We start from the raw sequence: 27,523 nt of genomic DNA, 5'->3' as shown, positions 1-27,523 counted from the left end.
TTACAGTTCAAGCAGTCAGCAGGATCATATTCAGGAATTAAGAGACACCATCTCTTTCATCTAAAAACATCAGAGTATATCATATATTCTTTTCCAGTTTCCTATAAAACATGAACACTAACAACCAATCTATAATAATTATCCTTTAGAAATGGTACTGAAGATTTCAGCAAGTCTAACAGAACACTCAGAAGTTATGTTTTACAAGTACCGTGCATAGCAAAGGCTACAAAAAGGACAAATTAAATTGGATAACTGGACCAATTCAACTTGTCTTGTTTTCCTCAAAAGATTTAAGATTTGATTCTGTACATTATCAGGAAATAAAGGAAGAGTAATCCGTAGTGCAATTGTAATAAGCAAAGTAATATGTAGTGATATTTTTGGAATAAATATGGCTCACTACTGATCAACTATCATTCATACAGTTTCAGCAACACAGCCACCTGTTGCACAGGACAGTTATACACAATTCTACAACAGGTGTATGTTCAAATAGATAATGAACTACATGAAAAAATATAAAAAGACTATATTACAATCCCATACATAAACCAGACTGTAGTGTAATTGCTTTACTTGTTTCTTAAGTTATCTGAAAAATACTTCAAGTACTTGAAAACAGCGGCAGAATCATCTTTCAATGAAAAGCAAAATTGCACTGATTTAAAAATACATTACAAAGTTAAATACACATTCAAATTAATGTCCTGATTTAACATTGCTTTCAGTGTTTACTTTAATTTCTTCTTGATTACCTGTGTTAATCCAAGAGGATCCAGAGTTTAGATAAAGAAGCTTCAGACACAAAGTCTGTATGTTTTATGTATGCAGTCCAAGAAAGTTTTAATGAATTTAATCTTTTTCTCCATCTTCACTGCTTCCTATTAGTAGGGAAAAGGTCATAAGGTACAGTGAGATTCCTCTGTACAACCCTCACTTCCCTAAGACTCTGCCTAAAACTTGGCATTCTGCTATTCTGCACTTCCAAGTTTTGGTTAATCTTTCCCTACAGCTTTCAAGCACTGTAAACATTTGGTACGTTTATACATAGACATCTGCTTAAGTCACACACTTCAATGTCACTGCTTACGACACGTAAGGGAATATACGATCTCCAAAATAATCTGCCTTATCTCTAAGTCACTAAGCAGCAATCATTATCTAATCAATAAGCACAATACTAGAACAATGCAACCCTGATTACATATTTATAGACATTGGCCATTAGCGAGGCTCAGCTAATCACTAATATTTATTTTAATAATGCAACAGTTTATCAAGATCTGCTGAACTTATTCAAGTCTGATTATTTTTTGCTTCTCTCAACCCTCAAAGCTTAACAAACCTTTTTTGTTACAGACAAGAAAGCTTCTGTTAATACTGCTAAGTCCTCAAAACTATGAACAGATTTGCTCTGCTAATACAAACTGTCCTACACAGCTCTAAAAAACAGTTCTTGAAATGTTAAGTATGCACTTTTCATACTGCTCCTTAGAATGAAACTAAACTATAAAACAAGCTTACAGACAATGGCAGAAACACTAAACATGAAATTGCGGCTTTTGACGTTGCAACAAGAAGAATTATTTGATTGCCAGTGTGGCAGCTACACAGAAGTGCTGAAGAACTGTATAGATTTTGTTCATATAAATATAGCAGTAGGTTTTTGAACAGAAAAACTCTGTGCTTGTCCTGTAAATGTTCTGGATGCAAATAATTTCTATTTGAAGGGAAACATAATTCCTAGAGGGTTATAAATGCATTTCTCAACAAGGTTTGCCACATCTATGACTTTTACCTTTGCGTAAATTTTTTATTTGCAATTTAAAAATATTTAACTAAATCACTTACCTCCTTGTTCTATATCTGAATCTGTAAGATGTGTAAGAGAAAAGCTTGCCATGTTTGCAGGAGAGATAGAGAATCTGGAGTAAGGGGACGAATGTGACCAGTTCTGATCAAGAGTCCGGGAAGGTGGAGGTGGAGAGAAGTACTTTGACGACTGAAGAGGTGGTTTAGAACTAATAACACTATTAGCTGCCTTTGATATAAAGGATGGCTCTGGAGAAGAAAAGTCATCATCCCATTCAAAACCCCCACCTTGGAGAAGGGAGAAAGAAAAAAAGGCAGCAATTGACAGTGCTGTAAAGCCACATACAGTTTGACAGTTTTAAAAGTAAGCCCCTGAAAGATTGCATTAGCTCAAAACAAAACTTGTAGCTTTTCTGTTCTAGGCCTGGGGGTCCTAAAGATTTGTCTACCCTTCTTTGGTTGTCGTAAGATACCCAAGACATCAATATATTATTAAATCACAAGTATTAGAATCATAGAATCAGTCAGGGTTGGAAGGGACCACAAGGATCGCCTAGTTCCAACCCCCCTGCCATGGGCAGGGACACCCCACACTAGATGAGGCTGGCCAGAGCCTCATCCAGCCTGGCCTTAAACACCTTCAGGGATGGGGCCTCAACCACCTCCCTGGACAACCCATTCCAGGCTGTCACCACTCTCATTAAATCACAAGTGTTGATAATGAGGAACACTAATAGCTGAGCTCAGCTGCTTATGGTATGGCTTGCATATGCTTAGGGTGCCAAACCGATATAGTGACTTCACAAATCATGTATAACTTAGATGACATTTCATTAGAGACTATGCATGTAAGTCTCAGCCACTGCTGAGTATGAACACATTCAAGTACCTTCTTCATCTGTTGAGCTTTCTGAGTTTGCAAATCTGTTTAAGTAGCTGAAACTGGAGGATGGAACAGGAGCACTGCAAGAGCCTTCCCCATTCAAGTCTGCCGCACGGTTTCCCAGCTCCTTAGTTGGCGTTTCCTAAGGCAAACAAAAGAGCTCATTTAACTCTCTGGTACACACTCTGTATCCATGCTGATAGACACAAGCATTCCAAAAATACACTCCCCAGCCCTGCCACCAAATCTATTATGGAATTAAATGGTCTGCAAGCCATACAACAAAACTTTCGAGTTCTAGATTAAGCAAGTGCAGGTACTTCTGAAGAAAGCTGTATCAAATCCACAGTAAAAGGCAAGCAGGAAATTACTATTTAAATATTATTTATGATATAATAAGGTTTCATATTTCTAGGAACAAAGCTAAAACATCTTCCAGTTGAAAACATTTCTCTTATCACAGTCTGGCAGAGGTAGTTTCTTTCTTCTTTAATAAAGCCTTATCCTATCTCCCAGCATTTTTTTTATCCCTTAATCATGCTTCAGGATAAAGAGACAGACTTTGTATGACCGGCATTTGAAGCAGCCAACATTTTAACACTTATTGTAATTAGAAGTAAAGAGTTCAACAACTAAGAGCAGTTCAATCAGCTATTTTTTTTCCTTCCCCTCTGACAAAAGGATTATTATTCTACAGACTGCCTAAATGCCAATATGTTACCTACTTTTTCTATTCCAAAACACAATAAACTCTAATATTCATGTGCGTCATCATAAGCAACATTTCCCAAGCTTGACAATGTGACTGTTCTTTAAACTCACTGTACTAGTTTAGGTGCCATAATGTTAAAATGCAATCCTCTCTGATCAAGTTACAGAAGTTAAAAATTGATAAAGCAGATAGGGAAATAAAGGTAACCTTGAATTTTACAAGCAGATCAGTCTTTCCCTTGACTTGAAATACATTGAATTAAAAAAAAGCAGCATTATCACCTAAATGCTCTTCTCATCTTTGATTATGGTTTACAGTAAATTAATGCTAAGTAACACAAGATAGAGTTAGGTTGCAATTTGAGGTTTTGGGTTGTTCGGTTTTTTTTTTTTCTTTCTTCCTTTAATTTATAGAGGCACTTGAACTTAAAGTCCAAATTCTCAAACTCACTAAAGAGATAAACTGCTTCTATAAAGATACAACAAAACTCTAGTAAAAGAAATAACAACACTCTGGTGAAAGAATAAATTCAAATTATGTAAGTTTTTTAAACATCAGAAAGCCATCACTAAGAGCCACATATTCAGGGCATACAGTAAAGGGTGCCAAGGCAATGAAGGTTCAGGATTTGGTAACCAACCATGCCCAAGGCAAAGCCCTTCTTCACTTCAAATTAGTGCCGCTCTTCTACCAGCAGCACACAACTGCACCCAGCCAAGAGAAACACAAACAAGATCTAACCCTATCAAAACAAGAAAGGTGATCTAACAAATGTGCCCACGAATACTACACTATTTAACCACATCTTGTTTAGAAAAACCCAAACAAACCCAAACTTAATTTTGTACTTTAGAAAGGGATACCTGATCAAACAGATAGACCGTCACATCATCGAAGAATGTTACAGCCTTCTTCTCACTTCTCCAGTGCTCCTTTTGCCTTTCAGTAAGAGGTTTTGGAAGTTTCAACAAGCTCCTCAGATGTTTCCCATCATCCCTGTCAGTAAGTATCTCAGGTACTTGATGAACAGTTTCATCTTCACTGTCAGAGCTCAGACTATGCATATGAAAAGTCCTCATGTCATCCTCAGAATCACTGTTTTCATCTTCCTCATCTGCATCATCACCATCTTCTAAATCAAGAATTCCAGAAACATCGAGTTTGCCAAGGTATTTTCCCTCAATATCAGGCTCTTTCAGTTTTTGTCCTTCAGTGTGATAGAAGGACTTCTCACTGTTACTCAGATCTAAAGCACCGTGGACGTTATGGACAGACTTCAAGTCTCTGTGTGAAAGAAGTTCTGAAGTATTAGTGCCAACACAAGAGACAGTTTTATGGGAAGTCTCAGACAGTTTTATTTCATCACCTAAGCTACTTTCCATTGATATTTCCAAGGAATTCAGAGATGCCTCAGCCCACTCCTCAGGACAACCCTGCGTCCTTTCGTTCACCTCTTGAATCTCTAAGTTGTGATTTAGTTCTGGGTTCGCATTTTGATTATTTATATCCTGGTAACTCTTTCCATCGCATTTTTGCTGTCCCTCTTCCAAACTGTAATCCTTTTCAGTATTCTCTCCTCCATTTGAAGAAACAACATGTGCTGTCTCTCTGGACAGGTTTACAGCCTCCTCTGTTTTTTTATCTGGCTCAGAATCATTATCAGAGAAATAGGCAGAGTCTCTGTATGAGTTTTGATTTCCACCCAGAAAAACCTTTGCAGGTATTTCAAAATTGCTGTTCACTGCATCTAAACAAGCAGCTGCTTCAGAAACAATTATGACTGGATTAGAAGGCAAAATGCTGACACTGCTCTCACTGACAGCACAAAGGGCAGTATCTCCATTAGAAGCATCCTCAGCAGCGATATGGGAAGTCCATTCCGGAGATTCCAGGTTCTCCGTTTCATAGCCACTGTCAGCAGGTTTATCAGGTGGTAAAAGTTTCTGAGGACTCTGAGCCTGTAAAGATTCCAAAACCTCATTTACATCTAAAGAATCCAAAGAATCAGGTGTCTCTAAAGCTTGATCTACAGTTTGAATAGCAGAAGGGCTGTCTTCCAAAAGACTATCTTGACTTGTACAATCTGAAGCAGCAACAGAAATTAAGGTCACCTCTTCTGCAACATCCTTATAGTTCTCAAAATGATTTGATGTTTCGTGTCTTTCCTCCACTAAACATTCATCTTTTTTTAATATAGGAGACTTATCTTCTAAGTTTCTTGTTACATCCTCCTTATCACTACATTTTTCACTATTAAAAGCTATTTCAGACCTGAAAAGCATTCCGTCTTTTATTTGTGCATCACACTCATCTGTTTCAACAGAAACACTGTAACAAGGATTATTATTTTTGGCATTATTGGATAGCTCTTTCTGACAAAGAGTATCAGCAGTACAGGACACAACTTCGTTGACTTCCGCATTTAAAGGCTTTCCCTCATCCTTCAAGGAAGGAAGATTTGCATGTTTATCACATGACTTATGTGCTGCAGGTGGACTAAAGGATGCCTGCACCTCTACAGTAGTCTGAGACTGAGCATTTGGGCCATTATTCACTGTCACTGGGTTAAAATTTTCATCTTTCACTGTTTTAAGACTTTCATGTATTAAAGAAAGGACCTGTGCATTTTCAGCCATAACAGGCTCAGACTCTATAGAGTTTCTATTGGAGGTTTCTAATATACTTTTTAGAACATCATCTGGTTTTTGCCCCAGATCACTGTTAGTTTTGTTAGACAATAATCCTGTTAATAAGTTTTTCTCTTGAAGAAATAAGAAGTTATCAGAAAGTTCTTCTAAAGTTACCAAGTCAGACTGGTTTGAGATATTTTCACATAAGGAAAGCATTTCATTTTCAGAAGCATGACTAGAATGCTCCCTCTCAGAAAGGCCCACTGCCTTTCTAGCATCTATGTTTGAGTTTAAAACTGGTTTAAAGTCTTTAGAAATATCATTTGTTTCAGCAAACCCAAGTATTTTCCCACTTGTTAACTCTTCTGATCTGTCATTAAATATATTCTGGAAAGGACTTTCTGGACTACTAGTAGCAGGTAAAAATTGCTCTTTAGGATCTGTATTGCAGTGGAAGAAATCCCCATCAGTGCTAGATTCTTCAACATCAAGATCCCTGAGAACCGTGAAATGAGAACTTTTTTCATGTACAGCTTCTTGATGATCAACTTCTGTAGTTAGCACAACGGATTGGTTATCAAAATTCATGCTGCAGCCACTTCCTTTTTCCTCTAACTGGATATAGTAGTCATTGCCAACAGAAAGCTTATGTGCATCAAACACAGGTAACACCCCGGGGACAGCAAGTGATGCTTCTTGACCACTTCCATCCTGTACTCCTGACCCTTGCTCTGAAAGTGACCTCTCAAAAACATCCACTGGAAAGAAAATACTTGTGTATGCCAGTGCTTCATCAGGATTCACATGACCACATTCATCAAAGTGATCATGTTTAGCTGCCTCCCAGACATACTCAAAGCTGAGACCTTGGCTTGTTTCAGTTACAGTGAGAACTTCCTCCATCTCATGGCCAAGTCTATCTCCTGTGAAGTGATCCAAGATTGGAAACGCAGAATTATTTGTTTCTCTGTTTGAGATGTTTGGTTTAAGAGCATTCCACTGCTGTTCAAAATCAATCTCTGAGTCCCTTTGGCTTTGCATGCGAAGGTAAGTTAAAAGTCTATGCACTTCTTCTGCTGTTGGTCTCTTTTCTGGAGGTAGCCAGCAGAACTGCAGAACTTCAAACCTGTACAAATAAGAAACATGTTTCAATAGGTTTCACACTGAAAAGGAATTTATGAAATCTAGGGCTTGAGTCCATGCAGCATGAGTCCATGAAGCAATTTCAAGATATTTAAGAGAACTGAGTAATTTGACAGATGTCTTCAGCAGCTTTAAGAATAAATAAAAGCATTTTAGAAGTTTACCATCTATCAGAGTATGGCTGTTCCAGATGTGGCTTGAAGAGTTTAACCTGCTTCTCCTTTATGACATGGGTTAGGACTTCCCTGTCAGAAAAGTCTGAGTAAGGTCGAGCAGCATTCTCAAACAGCTCCCACAATGTGACACCCAGGGACCTGAAAGAGAGCAGCAGATGACTTCGTATGCTAAGAACCTTTTTGAAGTTGCAGTTCTAAGAAAGCAAAGAATATGAAAAGAAGAACTGTCAAGAAGAAACAAACATCATTCACCCATTGGCTTTACATTAACCTCAGAACCTGTTAACTCATTTGACAGAATTGTAGAAGCCTCAAGAATGAAGTTGCATGAAGGCAATTACTATGAAGGCAACAGAATGTAAGAGGGCCTCAAATGATTCAACTATGGGAGAAAACTCACATACTAAAAAAAAAGTTAGGAAATGCCTATTTAGAAAAGCAAGATGAAAAAAAACTTATGGGTAGTCCAACAGGAAGAAAAGCTTTCATCAGAAATTACAGTTATGGATCAAATTGCTAGATAACTAATCTTTGCTTCAGTTTTCCTAAATTACTTATTTTTAAGCCGCAGTGGTCAGAAGCTGCCTCTGCTCAGTGCTGTGCATATACTGTATACAACACTGATCACTGAAAATGAGATTAGATTTGATACTGATCTTTGGGCAACCTTTCCTTGCTCAAATATGTGAAGTAGCTGACTCTGCATGTATTACAGAAGCATAAATTAGTTTGGAAGGAGACTCTGTAAGTCATCTAGTCCAAACTCATTCACAGCAGCTTTGTATTAGAGGCCCTAAGATTCAAGTTGGAAACAACTCTGCCTACTTGAAATTTAGATGAACAGTACAACTTGAGGGATTCTTCTTAAGGATGCAAGGAAGTCAGTATGTAGATAATGTCTACCAACCCCAACTGCTTTTTGCAGGCCTACCTTTATATTAGTGAAGAAAACCTATATTACTATTCAGTATCCTTAGCATATAAAAGCAGTTTAACTACAATGTTTTCAGAAATGCTAGCCTAAGCCCCAAATTCCACTACACAAATTTCTTAGGACTTGAGAATCGAAATAGAACTGGGTGATTTCAAAAGACTTCAAGATTTTCAGTAGTTTTTCTATAAGCAATTTGGTAGCAGAGACAGTTAATAGCAGCCTTCAAATGCTGCAGCAAGAAGTTAAGATGCTACAGTTCTATTAGAACTTAATCAGGCTCTAATGGGATCAAGTTTTTGTTATCTGCAGCCACTGTATTACTGGAAGCATCACTTACCATTTCCTTCCTTTATAGACACTTGAAGGCATTTGGCAAACCTGAAGTCATGATTTTTATTAGCATAAACAACTACTCTTCCACTAGATTTTTGTCTTAATGTAACTGTTCTAACCATGTTCCCAAAGCAAGACAGTTTCAGGTTTGTGGACATTAACCTACTGTACATCTGATGAAATTAAAAAAAAAAAAATTGAACATTTGCCTGATATACTGTTAGCTACAAATATTATTTACTCCTTAGTATAACATTTGAAAATATGTTCACAGTTCTCTCATTAAAATTACTTTAAAGCCTGCTACATACCATATGTTACTGTACTTATTTTGCTCTGCTGATAACAGTCTGTCTTGAAAAATTGTTACTAACTCAGGTGCAGTCCATCGGAGAGGAACAAGTTTCTTCTCGTCTGTCTCAATATAATCTTCCTAAATTATTGGGGAAAAAAAAAAAAAAAAAAAAGACTGAACAAACATTCAAACATTGAATCAGCTTCCAGAAATGCACAGTCCTTTCCTAATGCGGTTTCATGTGAATTAGAATTAAAGACAATTAATCCCATTTTCTCCAAGTAGCACAGAATAATGTTCCAGAGGAAAGGCATTCACTGTTCAGTGACTGCACAGCAGAAAAACTCAATGTCAGCTTCTTGTTTAAGGATTGCTACTCAGAAAAACACCTTGAATTTTTCACTTTCTTGATGTATTTAAATAGATATATTTCATTAAGAAAATTTGATTGCATTTTTCCTTTCTTAAAATATTATAATGAACTTTTGCATATTTTAGGACTACTGTAAATAGGATCTAAAAAAGAAGCTTCCTTCTACAAGCAAATACTCCATTCACCTCTATAGATAGCCTAATTCTGCTACATGAGCTTGCTACAACTAGTTATACTTTCAAAGTTCATTGTTTAAATAAAGGTATCATTTTATAACTTGAAAGGATGCTTGTTACATCCTTAGCCCCCAAATCCCTGAAAAAAGTGGTACATGACTAGATTAACTTACCTTATACCTACTGAATCCTATACCATAATCTCCTACTTTGACATTTAAATCAGATGTAAGAAAGCAATTCCGTAAGGCCAGGTCACTGAAAAGGCAAACAAATAAATTAATGAGAGCAAACCAAGAAGTCTTCAATGCAAATTAAGACAAGGAAAGGTGTTTACAGAAGTGACACTTTGTGAAATAGCTGAGCCACAGCATGAAGTATCAAATGAAAAGCCAGTAACATAAATAAATTAGTAACAAAAACCCATCAAGGAGTTAGGCACAGTTATATGGTACAGTAGCAAGTAACAAGCCATAATAAGAGCAGACCAGCAATACAAAGCAGTAGCACAATCCCCACGATATACACTTCAATGATTTTATTCACCTGAGCTGTAGTCTGATCCCATAGACTTAAATCCTACTAAAGGCTGAAGTAAGATAGATGCAAGAAAGGTGTGCTCCAGGAGCTACCCTTCTGAGTCTCTTTAGATGAAATTAAACCAGTTCATGCACTCTAAAAGATGAACTTGCAATGCAAACCCAGACACAGTAACTGGGGAGATTAATTTCAGAAGTACAATTTTGATCCAAACAATGTTAAAGACAGTTCTATTGTTCCTTACGTTTTCATTATGTTTTGGAACCCACACAAGCCAACCATTAATTCCACACCTCACTGGAGTACTGCAGATGCCACAGTTCCACATGAACACTCTCATCACTTTCAGAGAAAACAGACACTGATAGGGCCTCTCCTTAAACTTATTGGACAGGGTTTGTTCTGTGGCCACAAGGATGAGACTGCCCCAGGCCCTCACACATTTTCCAAAGTGAATCAATTTATAGCCACACAATTGAGCAGAATCTGTGTTCTAGAAGCCAAAGAAAACTAAACCATGACAAGGCAGTTAAAGATTTTATACATCCTCCCACCCCCCCCCAACTCTAGACTGTTACAGTGTTCTTTATAAAGTAGTTCAAAATGCAGTCACTAGAGCAGTGAAGTACACTCAAACATTCAAACCTCACACAGAATTTATATGCAATTATTTCATTCTGCTAATCCTCCCATAATATAGATCACTTCTGTTCATATTAGAATGATGTAGGTTCCTCCTTACCTAAATATCTATCATTGCTTGTCTTGCATTTTAATGATCATAAGCATGATCAAAATCACCAACTCAGATCAGATTTCAATACTTATCAATTTACAATATGATACTAAGCAACTAGCAATATCTTACACCTACATTTAAGTTCCTCTAAGTAACAAAACCATTCCACTCATTCCACATGAACCAGAACTGCAGATAGTCTTTGAAAAGGACCATCAGAAAGTGTAATTTATTTCATAAAAGTCCTTTAATAAGCAAATTGAAACTGCTCTTGATATATGCTGAAGTTGTCTCCAGTTTCCACCACAAACCAGAGCTCAAGTCCTTACAGCCAGCCAAGAGGCTGGTTTAGAAAAAAAACCCATTGTGCAAACTCAAATTTATGCTTGTTTAATGAAGCTGCATGCTTACAGCAGAACTGAAGCTGTGACAGCAAAGAGCTCAGCAGACTAACTGCTCAAATATTTTGCTTCTCAGTTTCACAGAAGGGTACCAGGCAATTAAGTGCACTGGAAGAACTCTGCCATTGCTTCTGTGTGGCTTAAAACAAAGTCTCTAAAGTACAAACAAAGCCACATGGTTTTCCTCCTTCAAAGGATGAAATAATATGTTTTCCTTTCCAGAAACACTAAACTACACAAGTCAAAAAAACCCATTTGTAACCTTCAAATATGCTCCAAAGCTTTCCAGCTTGTTTTATTTTCCAACTTGATATTTAAATAAATATCCTGGAAGAGAAAATAAAATTTGGTGGCTTGAATTTACCACTAACAACAAAATCACTGATGCTGGAGCTTTACCACTTACTCTGACAGCATCAGGATAGTGTTGATAGAAGTAAACATTTACAATGAGAATCTTGCAGATCCACAGAATAATTAGCAAGTTCAACTGCATTTCACCAAAAACACACTGTTGAATTTAATACCTAGAGCCATGCTGCTGCAATAAAAGAAACAGTGATCATTCCATTTGACAGGTACATCTGGAACTCCCTTCAAGCCATTTGACATTGCTGAACAGGTTAAAAGAGCAGCTCTGCCCATCAGCCACCAGCTGACTCCAGGCTTCAGGGTTTTCTTGTTTTACACCTGGACTTTTTAAGACTTCAGTTTGATAGTTCAGCTTCCCCCTGAACACAGGGTCTCTGCATTCTCCAAGTAGCAAAGTTATGATGCAAGTGCTGTTTCTACAGCAAGGAGCACACTGACCCAACATAAAGCCAAAATAAACTATCTTGTGATACCCAAGGTTTTGCCAGGTAAGCCATATCTAGTACTCCTTGATATTTTAGTCATTGACCAGTCTAAGGTTGATGTTGTCCAAAAATTAAAATTAATTTTGGTGTATTTCTGAGCAAGTAGTTTCACAAATACATTTCCCCCCAGCCTTTTACAACTACTACCATTCTTTCAGTATCGACTGCATTAACTTCAATGAAAAATAAAGACTTCCCCCCCAATTAAAACAAAATTGTTCAATGAGAACACCTATTTCAGTCAGATTGTTCCATCTATGATGATTTTTTTCATCTTTTTAATTTTTCAAGCCAGCCTCTCTCTTACTGTATTTTTTCCCTTCAATTTTTATTAGCAAAGATGACAGATTAGCAAACAGAAGTTCTAAATGGCTATAATCTATCAAAATACATAGCAGGTAAGATGAATTTTAACATTCCCCCCCCAAATAAATAAAACAAATTTAGCTTGGCCAAGAACTAATCAAATTACATCTTCTGGATTGGTTTAGCAGTAGGTTGTGTTCTGTGAGCTGCACACTCCAAGTAGGTGATTAGCTTTCAGACAGTGAGCTGCAACACCACAGCACTGCAGCTGAATTAGCATCTTCATAAGCATCACACCTTCATGACTTAGGATATGTAAATTAAATAGAAGTTTGGTTAAACAAAATCTTCAATACACATGGATTTAATGAAAACATCTAGATGAATTTTAGAGTGCATCATAACCAAAAGGAATTTAGGTAGGAAACATACCTATGCACAAAATTGTGTTTATGCATTACAGCAAGCCCAGCAGCAATCTCACATGCCATTCTCTGCAGCAGCATTATTTGTGAATCTCCTTTAATGTGCTCCTGCTCATTGCAGATATAAGTTTTTAGGTCACCCTGTAAAAGAAGTTCGAAACACTTACCAGCCTTGTATATTGCTTGAAAATATTTAATGAAGAACCAGCTAACCACATTATTTATTAACCACATCTATGCTTAATAAAAAAAAAGGATTCTTACAGAAGTCATCTAAGGCACCATGGTATTAGCCTTTTAAGGTGTTTTAATCAAATTGTTTAGTAATTAACATCCTAGATCAGACTGATACATCAAACCTAACTGTCATACAATAACACTTTTCATGAAAAAAGTTTGATGAGCTTCTGTTTCTAAATGAGTTTTCAAGTGCCCCAAATCAGCCAAGCTGGCTGTCTGGAATTTGCAAGGAGACAGAAGGGAAGAAGGTTTCAGACACTGTCAGCTCACCAGAGCTTTTGACATAAAAGGTACGGTAACACATCCCACTCCAGTCAAATAATTCAGATGATGGCAGCAGTTTTACTGAACCTAGGCAAAGCTGAGGAGATGACACATAATTAATGAGCTCACAGAAACACTCCACAAACTGTAAAAAAGAACAGCTCTGAAATAGATGGAAAATGACTGAAAGCTGCCCAACACTCAGGAAGACTATAGTAAGCAAATCCAAGCAAGGGAAGAAAACAAGTTTCTCATGTCATTATTGCTCCCGCTTTCACAGTTGCATTTTAAACTTAGCACTGCTGTATTTTCATTGTTTAAAAAACAGACTTTCAGTAAGTTCAGCAAAATTATTTCAGGTGGCATTGAGAGTGCAAAATGTATTAGATCACACCTCATTTCATCACACCTCATTTCACCAGCATAACATTCTGGGCTTTGCCCATGCCCACTGACTGCCTAAATCTTGGGCTAAGAAGGGAAGTCTTGAGAATGACCAGACAAGAAGACAGTCTTCGCACTGGCCAAAAGCACTTTGGTGTTCAGAAAAGACCGAAGATCACTTCCAGGTCCTCTGGTGCTCATGTACCTCATGGAGTTGTAACTGAAGCATCTCATTCCTCCTTCATGTAGTTAATGGAGGATGACAATTTACAATTTTACTAGTTCAAGCAGTGGGTATCTGCATGCTGCACTAAAATTTAAGAGTACAGTGATAGCCAAGGTGACTGGCTGCACAGTCACACATCTGTGTTGTATTTAATAAAACAAGAAGCAATGGGACAGGTGGTCTGCTTAAAAGCATACACTACTATGTAAAACAACTTCATTTTCATTTTTTTAAAAACTGAATAGATTCTACAGGACACACAAGCAGCTGTTCTATCTTCATCTGCTTTATACACACTACTCACGTTGCAAGTACCATCTCATGAGAAAGCATGCATAACTTCTAATACTGTTTAATGTCATAGAAGCACTCATTGCATTCTCTTTATCCTGTTTTTAGCTACTAATTAGGTAACATCTAGATATCTGTATCCTACAGAATTAGATTTTTTAGTATGCTTTCCAAAGACTCTTCTGACTTACGACAGCTTTAATATCCTACTGGCTCATGTATGTATGTATAAACACTCCCCCTTTCTACCTTGCCAGAGAAGATTTACTAGAGCAGGATTCCTAAGAACTGCAAAATGAAGTCCCCACAGCATAGATTCCCACTTGTGCAGCCTAACAAATACAAGTACAAAACACAGAGCTCAGCTGACTCTAGGTGGCAGCAAGTGCCTGAAGAAAGTCAGTCTCCAAAGTTGTCACTCATTAAAACAGCAACTGGTTACTAAGGGTTTGTCCCAGGTGGATTAAGTTCTTAGGCTACCTGAAATGCACCAAGGAATTACTTTTTAATTTTTAAATGCATTGATAACAGCAGTGTTGTGTGGCATCAAATATTTACTAAATAATTCATGGAGGCACACATTTCTGGAGGAAATACAGCTGTTATTAAATCCAGTTCTGCTTTTCTATTCTATTTTAATTAAGACTACAATATTGAGAGCTGGACTACAAACCAGAGGGACCTAGACAAGCTGAAAGAAAGGTCATGCAAGTCCAGAAGGAAAAATGTAGTCTTGCACTTGGGGAAAAAAGCAAAACAAACAAACAAATAAAACCAACAAACAAACTTGCAACAATACAAACTGAGGACTGAGCAGCTGGGTAGCATCTCTGCAGGAAGGGATCTTAGTAGACAGCAAGCTGAGCATCAGCCACGTGTGTCCTGGCAGCAAAGAATGCAAGCAGCCTCCTGCACTGCATAAGCAGGACCATAGCCAATAGTCCAAGAAAAGGGATTATCCTCATCTACTCAGCACTTGTTAGACCACACTTAGATCCTGTGTCCAGTATTGGCTGCTGCAAAACAAGACTAACTAGAGCAAGTTCAGTAGAGGGACAACCCTCAAGACAATCAGGGTGTCAGAGCATTTCACCATGATAGTCTGAGAGAACTGGTATCAGCCTTGAGAAAAGACTTCAGGATCACCTGACAGTAGCTATCCAGTTATTAAAGACTGAGCCAGAGTCTTCACTGTGAAGCATGGAGGGAGGATGAGACAACAGGCCTGAGCTGAAACATGACACATTCAGATGGAGCATAAGGAAAACTGTCTTCCACATGAGGACACTGGAGCAGAAGCACAGGTTGCCCCAAGGGGCTGTGAAGTTTCCATCCTTGGATGTTTCCAGGATCCAGCTGGACAAAGCCCTGAGAAACTTGGTCTGATCTTAGGTTGAGTCTGAAGCCACTACCACTGAACTGCCTGAAAATAGTGCACAGTACAGAGTACCTACATCATAAAACTTGTTTAGGCACAGGTAAGTTTAAGAAATATCGAACAATTCCAAGGGCATAAAGTCCATGAACCCAACAGATAAGATTTCTGAAGCTGGCAGGAATTGTCAACTCCTTTTTTTAAGCCACACACCACTGATACATCAACTACTTGTTTCATATTGATATTGACTAAGATTACTAAACAGATTTATTGAACTCATTGGTTAAGAAGTTTAAGACAGAGTCTTTTTGATTTGAAGATGTTTTTAGGTGGTAGTCATTAGAAAAATGTCAAACAAAAGAGAAAGAACCAACCACTGCAGACAGGCACCTTTCATTAACAGCAACATCCCTAAAGCCCAGCCACAGGGCATTCTAGGCAAATACTGCATCCTGCTGATCCCATCTGCTCAGGGAATTGTGAGACTTGAAGAATTTCTGTAAAAATTTAATAGGCAAATCAGCCTCACAATATAGATGCTACTTCCACATACGAATAACTTCTCTTTACCCATGAATTATGTCAATCCATTAGAGAATTTGCTGTGCTGACAAAATGCTGGCTACACACAGCTGAGTAATATATTCAAGTTAATAAGCCAGCTACCACTATTTTTAACCTGGCATCATTCTACAATATTTAACAGTGAACAGTTAACTGTTCATAGAATATTGCACCAGCATACTTAAGCAAGCTAATATGAGGTGAAGTAAGACCTCACTAAGCACTTTTTATATTTAACTTTTTAAAAACAATTTTAAACACAGGCAAAGCAAAATTAGGATTTAAAAGCTTAAATCACTTATGTGCAACTGACCTCTCTTCTTTGCCCAGGGCAGCAAAGCAAGAGACACAGAGCAGCTTGGATTACATTACAAAACAGGATAAATGTTAGTAAATACAGTTACTATGTAGGCAACCAAGCAATCTCAAGTAACAAGAACATGGAAGTAGTTTATACAGCCAAGAAAACAAGCAAGCTAGCCTGTATGACATTCAGCACTGCTACCCTAACAGTTAACTCTGGTAACTCTGCACTACAGTTTCCAGTGCCTCTGACCAAGACCTTGCAGTGCCAAAAAGCCTGGGAACTGATAATCCTACAGGGCTGTTTCAGCACTCAAGGCAAGGCCAAGTGGCCCTAAAAAGGATACAAACCCTACTAAGAGAGGGGTACATGCTGACAAACTATGAAGGACTGCAAAGAAAAATCACTGTACCCCTCTAGACTATTAGTCAGTAGAATGGCCACATTTTTTCATTGCTTAATATGCCAAACATGCAAAATGAGGTCTGCGTTGCCGAGAGTCTCAAAAGAACTTGTCATCTGAAAATGTATTTGCCACCTTCTTTCTTAATCATCAAATTCTTAATCACAAAAGTACAAGAGATTAAAACAAGTTTATCCTTTGCCATATGTAAAACATCAGTAACTCAAGGTAAAGAGCTTTAGCATAGCATTATACTACTGCTAGCAAAATGGGAATGTGTTCTCCTCCTTCCCACTTGAACAACAAATACATAGTCACCACACACACTAGGACCTTTAAGTCAACTGCTTCAACTGTGTCTGCCCCTACGGTCTTTCCTGCTGAAGACTTACGTGTTTTGGAAGCACCTCCATACCTTCTGATTTACTCAGTTTTATAAAAATAAAAGTACCAGACAAGCTAGCGGCTTTCAAGATCCCTGAAAAACCCAAGTAACTGCCATTCCAGCCACAGTGGTAAAAGGCAGCTTTTAGAATGACGTTTACTGACGCTCTACTAAAACTTGACTGCTAAAAAAATAATTGTAAAAGCAAGTTCCCTAGCCATTCATTTACTCCAAATGATGCAGTCTGGCTTCCTTCACATCTCTTCTCTCCCTTCACTCCAACACTGCTACCTCCCACACTAGGCCCTGGGACTACACCAAGAATTACTGACATACAGTGACACGGAGCTAACTTACTGCACTCCTCCCAGTCTTTGCACTGAACTATTCAAGTGAATGCTGCTTTGTCTGCAGACTCTGTATAGTTGTGTGCACAGTGAGCAAAATACTATTGAGCCTAAGAGATACCCAGCTCTACCAAGTCAGAGCTCTTCAAGTGAGCCAGACTTTCAGCATGAAAGCCATGTTTAACTCACTAGAATACATTAACTTTCTAAAAACAAGGTTTAGATCGCTTGGAACAGAATTCAGCACAGACATTTATTTTCCATTCCAAAGAAATTACCTAACTTCTTGAATTTATAAAGCTACCATTTTGGCTGTCAAGCTTACTGCCCCCAGTTGAAGTGAAAATCTATTTTATCCTGTTAAGCAAAATCCTCTCCAGATTACTCTGCAGGATCATGACAATTTCTGGCATTAATCATTAGGCATCAAACAAGGATTCCTCCTCCCATATTCTTATTCCAGCTTCAAATTCAAAGTTGGATTAAACAGCATAATGGTTTAAAAACAGCAGCAATTAATTCTGATTAAGTATTTGGATATGTATCTGTTAGAGTCTATAAAAGGCAATTTTTTCAAGGCTCCTTTTAAGGAATCTCCAATTTGAGCAGCAGGTTAGAATCAGCAAGAAGTATCCCATTTCTACATACTGAAAAAAATACAATATCCATTACCTGGTTAACCTTAGGCACCTACTTTTTCATTTCTAGCAAAAACAATTAATTTGATCAGTTACTTTAAGAGTTCAGCTGTTTCTTCCATTTAGGAAAGAATTATTTTATCAGCACTTCTGCCTCATTAATTTAGCAGTTACTTTGAGCAAAAAAGAGCAGTAACAAAAATATAGCAATTTAAGGTCAAAGATTAACTGATCTTTTTCAAACTCAAAAGCTCATGTTAACTCTTATTTAAACTGCTTGAAGGAGCTGGAATTGTATTTATGAACCTGAGTTTAAAGGAAAATTCTGTACTAATGAAATTGATAAAAAAGGATCTTGCTGTATTTTATAAATGCAAACCACCTTCCTTATGAAAGCTTTCTTATTAACATACACATGCACTTCTGAGTTCATTTCTGCATTGACATTTTTCAAGGAACTCTGCTTTACATGATATCTAGACCACAATCTTTAAAAGCAGATACTGAGCCAATGTTTAAATAGCCACCTGGGGTTCTGGGTTGATTTGTTTTTTAATACTGTGTTATGCTACAATACAGCAACCACATCCACATTTTTGTCTCTGAAGACTCTTGTGTATACTGGGCACAGTTCAAAGTTTCTATACACACACACCAGCCTCTTTCTCCCAACATTCACGTGAATTCCAACACATTCCCAGGAATGCAATGGCTGTGAAAGGATTTTGTTAACTATCCTTCCTATCTTCAGTGGCCTTTGTGGCACTAACAGGAGAGCAGAAAGCAGTGAGAACATCCTTTACTGCGCTTTTAGAATTTCTTTTGGTTTTCAGGAAGCATAAGGCAGTTGCTTGAGGGGAAGCGTGAGGGACAGAAAAGAATAGAGTGGGAAAATAAGAATACAGTAACAGGAAGGATCAGGAACAGAATAGGCTGATACTTTAGAATACACTCATTACTGATTCTGGAAGTGAGCCCACCACTGCATTTGAACCCAAAGCTGCACAGCATGGGTAAAATATGTGCACTCTGGATGGAGAGGCAGAAGGGAGGAAATTTTCAATTTCCTCAATTAACATTTTCATGGAAATGGTAATAAAAGCACATTAAGGCTGTACAGACAGTAAACAGAATTTAGGAAGAAACTATGAGCATGTGCTTGTGAGACTTCCTTCTATGACCTCCTTTCCCCTCCAAGCTCCCTGTTACATGTTGTAGGCAGACTGACAGAGACCAGTAATTCTGTTATCAAAGAAAGAACAGCTTATTTTCCTCTTCAGAGCATTCCACAATCACCTAGAATTTATACAATGGATTGGAAAGAAAATAAACAAAAAAAAAATTATACTTGAGGTCTATCTCTAACCTTCAAAAAGATCTGTTTTCTGAGATTCTGGCTATTCAAAAAACTGCCCAGAACGGAAAAAAAAGAATTTCATGCATGAATGGCAGTAAACACACTACAAAATTTACACCATGGTAAAACAGCTGCAGCTATTTGTATAAGTGCACTTACCAAGTCACAGAACTCAAAAACTAGGAGATAAGGAATGGATTCCACACATTGCCCAATACATTGGAGAACATTTGGATGCTGAAGAATGCTGAAGTGAAAAAACACAGTTAAAGCCAGAAAGATCACGTTATACATGACTTGTAGTGCAACACAACACACTGAAATCCCTACCAGCAGTTTGAATACACAACACCGGAGAGGAGGGGGTGGGTCACACACAACAGGGAACATGAAGAGGAGGTGCCACAGATCCCAATTACTGCTTTATATCTCCTCTGTATTGCTGCAGCACATCAGTGACTGCAGCTCAAACTGAGGTCTCAAAACCACAAAAGCTAGCACTGCCACAAGAAAGCCACACCCATGCTTCCACCAGCCCTTAAACCAAACACAAGTGCATGCAACTGGTTTGTGAACCACACTGAAGAACTATCTAGCCAAAAGCTAAACCCTTTTTTAGCCAGGTTAGTTTCCAGCCAGATTAGTTGCTTTTTCTAAATTGCTTCAAATACACTTGTGCCAATGCAGCAGAAGGCATGAGATTTCTTCTATGTGCCAACAACTTGAGCCTAAATGCAAATATAACTAGGACATTAGAAAGCATTAAGAAGAGAAAGCTCTGTGACCACTCACTCATGGCATATTCAGGCAAAGTAAACCACACTATGAGGTATGTCTAGTGAGCTACAATGCGCTTCCCTTCTCCAGCCATCTACAAAAGGCATAAGCTTGAAGCAGTTAGCTCTCCAGAGAAGTCTCACTAATCCCACAACACAGGAAGTTACACTCCCTTTAATACATGAGATTCCTTTCTAGTATACAAAGGCTCAACTCCTGTAAGTGAGTAATCTCCAAGCAGAACACAAGAGGAAAAGAATAGCAAACAATACCGTTGAGAAATCATTGATCTGACTGGAAACGCCAACAGAACGTGAGAGTACTACTGGACTAAGGCTCACGGTGTAATTCTGATTTTGAGGGGGTTTGTGCTTAAGCCTTCTTGCAAGCCATTTCAAAGATATTCTTGTATCTGACAACAAAGTGTTGCCAGTTCCTCTGCTTCTAACAGGAAAGCCAAGTACAGGGGTTAAACCTCAGTTCTCAGAGGCCACTAATTAGGTGCAAGGTTAGTTTGCAACAGCAGAGTGTTCCAAACAGCTGTAGAAGAAAATCTGATAAACCAAACCAAGTGCACTTTCCAGTCTTGAACAATAAAATCTTTGCTAAAATGTATTTGATAGTTATGTTTACTTCCAAGCAAACACAACTCCTGCTCACTTTGGATTAACTATTTCTCTTTTTAAAGGCAATCATTTCAGTTAGAGGAAAGCAAGCAGGAACAAGAATACTAAACAAAAGAAACATCCTAAATTCATATGCAGTGTAGGGTGTGTGTAAATTAATCCAGCTGTGAAACATTACTTACTAGTATGGTTCTCCATTTCTTAGAAACTGTTCTTGCTCCTTGGGGCCTGCACTTGCCTTCAGCTCCTTCACTATTACCCTTGCTACACTAGTGCCTGTGTAGATCTCTCCAAGCAGAACCTGAAAAAAAGATAAACACTGTGTCTTTCAACAGACAGAAAAAAGAAAAGGTGTTGAGAGTGTCCCTGCAAAGAAAAACAAGAACTAAGAGCATGCTGTAAGAAAGATTTTTTGGGAGTTTTTTGTCACCACACACAGACCTGTGGTAATTGAACACCCATACTTAATAAATCTTGACAACTCATCTACATATCAACTTTCAGAAAACAGGTAGCAGCTTCATATTTTTTTCTAGAAAAAATGAAATATATTAATTCAAATCCACAGAAGTTAAATGTATAGCTAGTACTAGGTAAGAAACTACATGTAAATTAAAGAAGCACTGCTTAATTCTGAAATTACAGCTAAGAAGTGCATGCAACAAAACCTCTAATTTCAACTCTCCTTTTTCTTATGTTTGGTTCTGTTTGTTTGTTTAGGTTTTGCATGGGTTTGCTTTGTTTGGTTGGGGTTGGCTGGTCTTGTTTTGTTTTATTTTTCTTCCCTAGAGTACCCCTTTAAAAGGAAACACAATAGCTCTGTCAGTTAGGAATAAGTACAAGATTAAAAGGTAACTTCTCACCTTTCCAAACCAACCATTTCCAATTTCCTGGATGTAGTTTAGACTCTGTCGTGCGACTTGAGACTTTGATCCATCTGTCACACACAACAAAACAAATAACATATTAAACCACTCAGATGGTTAAGGTTATCAACTGCTGAGGAAATAATCCAAGCTCCTACAATATTTATTCCCAATTATATACAAACATTCTGACCAAGCAAGGAAATACAGTCTGAGATAGAGTATGAAAGTAACATAGTGACATTAGAACTCAAGAACTTTTCTCTACTCCTGCTTCCAAACCATAGTACAATACATCCCCTACAAAACCAGTGACTCTCCCAAAACAACATTCATGGCTTGTTCATCTTAACATTTACAGTTATAGAGTTATCATTTTAAGATAAAGGGTTTGACTGCTTTATTCTTCAGCCCAACTGCCCTACTTATAGCTACCATCTGGAAGGAGGACATTTTCTGACTAAAAATACTTCACATGAGCCCAGAGAGGGAAAGGATAGAAAACAAGACCCAGATCTTGGCAGAGGATGGTCAGTAACAATTGCAGGCTCTACACTTGAGAAGCACCAGTATTTATTTATCCATCTGATACTTAATTGATTAGGAACACAGAGATGTACACAAAAACTTTCCATCATTGCTACTTTTCTGACTGAGAATCCTAGCTCACATTTTTATTTCCATATGCCACACTTACACCAGTATTACTTTATTAGAATAGCTACAGCTGTGTCATACACTCCCAATGCGCTCCTAAGCACAGAAAAACCTCTATCAGTACAACTACATTTTTACCAGTCTCTCCTACTCTAAGAAAATGCCTTACCTCTGGAAAAATAACTTGTAGTGACAGAAAATAAGGTTTTCGTAATTATAGCAACGTAGAAGAGCTGACAAATTTTGCACACAATTTTTCACTCACTGATTAAAACACTGAGTAACATTTCAATTGTATTCAAGGCATACTGACAGTTTCCTGAAATTTGTAGGTAGAGAAATTTTACTATGAGATTCCCTGAACATCTAATGAAGAAGCAACACAAGCAACAGGTAAAAATGATACGTGAAGTAGTATAATGTGAAAACAAGTACTTTATGCTAATCTCTGCTTGCAATATTTAGGATCCTTTTATAAAAATTGTGTTTAAAAAAAAAAAGCTTTCCAAAAAACCTTTCACCCAGGGAAAAGAAATCTAATGCTGTGTCTTACCAATATCACATTTACAGCATGAAGAGGCTGCATTGACAGTAAAAAAGTAACACAGCTGACACAGCAGAGCTGCTGTGAAGTAAGAGATACACCCTTGCTTCCATTTAAGACTAATGGCCTAGTGACTTCAGCTCTTCAGTGGTTTTCTTCATGATTAAGTTGTCATTGGATGTTAGTCACTAATGTCCTAGAGTACTTCAAACTCTGTGTATATGGAAGCACAATGAATGTACTTCAGAGCTTTATTTAAACTAGTGTCATTCTCTCAAGCTACTTTAAGTGGCATCCTGCCCTAAGTTAATATTTTTGAAGTAACAGTTCCCATTTTATCCTATACTCTACAAAACATATTTCTTCAGTTTATGTAAGTTTGCAACAATTAAAGTCAAACAATCAACTAGACTCCATTTCTGACACTGAAATTGCCTACTTTTTTTAATTAAAATCCTGTCTTTTACCTGTACGAGATGGGAACTGGGAGGGAGTTGGTAAAGCAATATTGGGAACTGAAAGAGTAAACACTTCTGCTGGAGACTGAACAGATGGAGTATCCTCTGCTGGAGGTGTAAAATCTATTTCATCATCAAAGTTATCTTCAAATTCCTGAAAAACAAAAGAATTTTAGTTAAAAACCTGTTCTTTTGTCTTAAAATCAGCACTAATATCGTGCTTTTAGTTTGAAAGAACGATGTGAAGGAGGCTTAACTTTTCTTTCCAAGAAAGATGGCAGATTTTTAGTTTTCTGTTCCTTATTCTCAATTTCTTACCGATTTGAAGAGAAGCAATACTTGGGTTTTTTTGTTGGGGGTTGGGGTGAAGCTGTGTTGGGGTGTTGTTTGTCTTGAGAGTTTTTTGTTTGCTTGTTGGCTTGTTTACTTTTTTTCTTTTTAACTTTACATGCTATCCCTGACTTTGAATAAATTATCATGAACTGCCAAGGCCAAATATTCTCCATTTAGAAATGAGAGCAAAACTCAATTTTAGGAACACTGATAACCAGTGTTCCAAAAGTAACTTTTCTCTGATAACAATTTATCCTCAAGAGCTTTGCTGGAGTGGCTACACATCTTCAGCATTCTTATTCAAGAGGAGTGTTTTAAGATTTGTCTGTGGACTACAAAAAACAAATTTTAAGAGTACATAGAAAAACAACAAAAAGGTTCTTTACAGCAAAACTGACTCAAGGGAATACCTTTACTACTAATCCTAACAGCTAGTAATCCTTTTGAAAAGACAATGAAGATCCTTACTGCAGCATAAACCAAATACTTCAAATAAATGGTTGCAGCAAGATTTCACAGCGTGTAGGAACACAGTTCCTGGCTACTTGAGAAGTGAGAAAGACTGACAACGAAGCGTCAATAACTGCAAAGCATCGGCATAAGTAATCAATTATCCTGGATATCAGAACACAGCTAAGAATGCCACTTGTTATACACACTTGTAACTTCAGATGCTTACCTTGAAATCTATCTCAGGGTCTTTACAGCAGGAGACACAGTTTGCAAGCAGTACTACCAGTACTACGAAAGTACATATAGACAGAATCACCAATGAGGAGGAAACTTCAGCTGCAGCTCCTTCTCCTAGAAATAAACATGTATGAAGTATTATACAAATATGGTTAGCATTTTAAGAAGTTCTTTCAAAGCATATTTTCCATCTGCATTTACTTTAGAGTTTGAACATTTAACTCTGTGGATATGATCAAATTAGAGGAAACAATGTTCAAACTGAGTCTGAACATTTAATTCTGTGGATATGATCAAATATAAGAGGAAACTGAAAAGGAAGGACATACTGGTAAAATGTATCCAAGCTCTACTACCTGTCTGCATCACTCTGGACTTATTTTACCGAAATTAAGAGGCCACAGACAACAGGATTTACTGAAATGAGTGATGAAGGATAGTCCTAAGCCTCAGGATTCTGTTTAAGTTGATAAGTTTATACAGATCTCTCAACACAGATGCTAGAAATAAGGTATTTCTGAAGACATTTCCCACGAGCTAACACACTTGTCCTAAAAGGCAGCTGAAGAAATCCTCACTTAAACTGTGTAAAAATGTAAAACATTACTATAAAGCAGTACTGTCTTTTCCAATAAATGCATTTCTAACAGCCTGCCAAACATACAAGGTGCTTTCACAAGTTCAATGGATCTAATCAGCTCCACCCCAATTTCTATCTCTTGTGATTCATTAGGTGATTTGTTTCCATTCCAAGACTTTGAGGCATGATCCCTAACCATTTTGCAAACACTTCCAAAGAACTTTCAAAAATTGTATACATAAACATTCTACAACACGTTTTCTGTAATTTAGTCAGGTTGTTATTACTCATACAGGATCAAAAGCCTCAAATGGCATTTTATAAAAAATCTGAATCTTTGCCAGGGGAATTAAACCTATTTGCATCCCTGTTTTCATCCTAAATCAAGAACAAAGATATGTAGTTCCCTAGGATACCACATCACACATCTTGAGGGTGTGTTTTTGTTGTTCCTTTTTAAAGAGGTACTGCCACAGGGACTGGAAGAATAGTTGTAACACCTGATTAAAAAATATTTAGATATTATGTCAGTGTTAAAGTTTAACAATGTCAGGTGGCTTGGACTGACTGGATTTTATGACATTTCAGTATCAATGGGAGTGTCTGGCAACAGAATACAGCATAAATGAAGCCTAAAAATGAAGTCAGAAGCTGATCGCTAGTTAAGGGACACAAAAAAACTTGTCCACCTACTTCTTGAGCCTTAGGAAAAAACCTACAAAAAAAAAATTAGATGTCCAGAAAAAAGCTATAGCTTTTCATCACATTCCACAAAACATGTAGAGAATATTTACTTATCTTAATTATACATAAAGAGTAAATTGCCAATCAAAACACTGCTTTAAAGAGCATCAGCACACTTTCAGCAGATCATATTTTCTGTACATTTAAGAATATTATCTATACAAGAATAAAGTTTATGCAAAAATAAGTGAAACTGTTTCTAGTTTCCACAATAGTTCCGGCATTTTCATTAGAAAACATAAACACTCCATGTGTAGATATGATCATAGAATGGTCTGCGTTGGAAGGGACCTCCAAAGGTCATCTAGTCCAACCCCTCTGCAGTCAGCAGGGACATCCACAACTAGATCAGGAGGCTCAGAGCCCAGTTGAGCCTCACTTTGAATATCTCCAGGGATGGGGCCCCAACCACCCCCCCACCAGGTAACGTGTTCCAGTGTTCCACTACCTTCATGGTAAAGAACCTCTTCCTAACACACAATCTAAATCTGCTCTTCTCTAGTTTGAAGCCACTGCCCCTCATTCTATCAATGATGTCTTATTCAAACACACATAAACCATAATGTGCAGCTATTCAGCCCATTTCAGCAACATTCTGAAAAGAAAATCTCTGAAGAGGGCTCTTAATAGAACAATTTGTATTCATTTAAATCTTCTACATAACACCCATAATTTTTTTCTATTTGTAAGCATCAACAAGAGAAAAAGGGAATGTAACAGCTGATTTATGTTTACTTCCTTCAAGATGTTCCACAGCCTAAGTAAAATGGAAATTACCTCAACCACCATTACAAAGATCTGGTGAAGTAATTAGTTAAATTACTGTAATAAACACACAGGTAATACAGCTTTAGATATATTTTAAGAGATTACTTTGAACTTCTATCAGAAGCCAAATAACAAAAGTAAACATATTTATGTTACCAGATATCACTAATTAAAATTATAAAGACATTTTTTTCCAACCCACCCACATTTCCAAACAACTTCCTCACCTTCACTAACTTCACTGAAATGAGAAGTCAGCTTACTGCAGGCCATCTACTGAACAGAAAGATTCTCCCTGATCCAGGAACACATCAAAACTATAACATATATTCCTCCCAGTAGCAGATCAAGACTCCTGAACCCCACAGAATGTTTCATGCAGTGCCTTTGGGAAAATTAGCCAAGTGAAGTAAATCACTACACAAACTCAGACACCAAGAACATGTCCTGTTACTCACAAAAATGCATTAGTAGCACGCCTTGAAGGTTGCTACTCAAAGCAGTAACTTCAGATTAGATCCTTAAAGGAAGAGTATGTATAAAACACCTCAGCTGTCAAGTGTATAAAATAGAATTTATAAAAGGGCTATCAAACTTTTATTTGGGGGGTTTTGGTAGTCTGTAAAGTCTCCTTTTTATCCATACCCTTGGACTATCACAACTGCAGCATGACATGAGCACAACATGTATGTGCATAAACATTATAATCACTCCAACTTCAGATCTCCCTTCTGGCCCTTTGAAGTTACAAGTTATCACAATAAATCCAGCTGGGAGGATTCAAGCTCTTGGTGGTCTTACACTAGCTTTCTGGTCTATGTAATTCAAAATGAGACAATGAACTCCAACTATCCTAAGCTGCATTTACAGTACATGCTAGAAACACTGCACATGTGTTCAGCTATTTGGTATGAAAGGCAGTATATTCTGTCTGGAACTCCTTCTGTCAAGAAAACTGCCC

At 37.5% G+C, this 27,523-nt stretch overlaps 1 protein-coding gene across 1 annotated transcript in view; it reads right to left on the bottom strand.

Annotated features, from left to right (window-relative positions):
* Positions 1-855: 855 nt before the first annotated feature.
* Positions 856-27,523, bottom strand: part of LMTK2 (lemur tyrosine kinase 2) — a 35,711-nt gene continuing 9,043 nt past the window's right edge. Inside the window, exons 2-14 of the mRNA XM_054391326.1 lie at positions 24,460-24,584; positions 23,457-23,601; positions 21,786-21,859; positions 21,105-21,223; positions 19,679-19,766; positions 12,746-12,879; positions 9,644-9,728; positions 8,938-9,059; positions 7,348-7,497; positions 4,274-7,166; positions 2,705-2,840; positions 1,855-2,103; positions 856-884 (exon numbers count right to left, since the gene is read on the bottom strand). Of these exons, the coding sequence (XP_054247301.1) occupies positions 856-884; positions 1,855-2,103; positions 2,705-2,840; positions 4,274-7,166; positions 7,348-7,497; positions 8,938-9,059; positions 9,644-9,728; positions 12,746-12,879; positions 19,679-19,766; positions 21,105-21,223; positions 21,786-21,859; positions 23,457-23,601; positions 24,460-24,584 (4,349 nt within the window). The remainder of the gene's footprint in view (positions 885-1,854; positions 2,104-2,704; positions 2,841-4,273; positions 7,167-7,347; positions 7,498-8,937; positions 9,060-9,643; positions 9,729-12,745; positions 12,880-19,678; positions 19,767-21,104; positions 21,224-21,785; positions 21,860-23,456; positions 23,602-24,459; positions 24,585-27,523) is intronic.

This window comes from Indicator indicator, chromosome 22 (genome assembly GCF_027791375.1).
Source record: "Indicator indicator isolate 239-I01 chromosome 22, UM_Iind_1.1, whole genome shotgun sequence".
NCBI classification, from domain to species: Eukaryota; Metazoa; Chordata; class Aves; order Piciformes; family Indicatoridae; genus Indicator; species Indicator indicator.
This window is presented reverse-complemented; position numbering and strand designations above follow the sequence as displayed.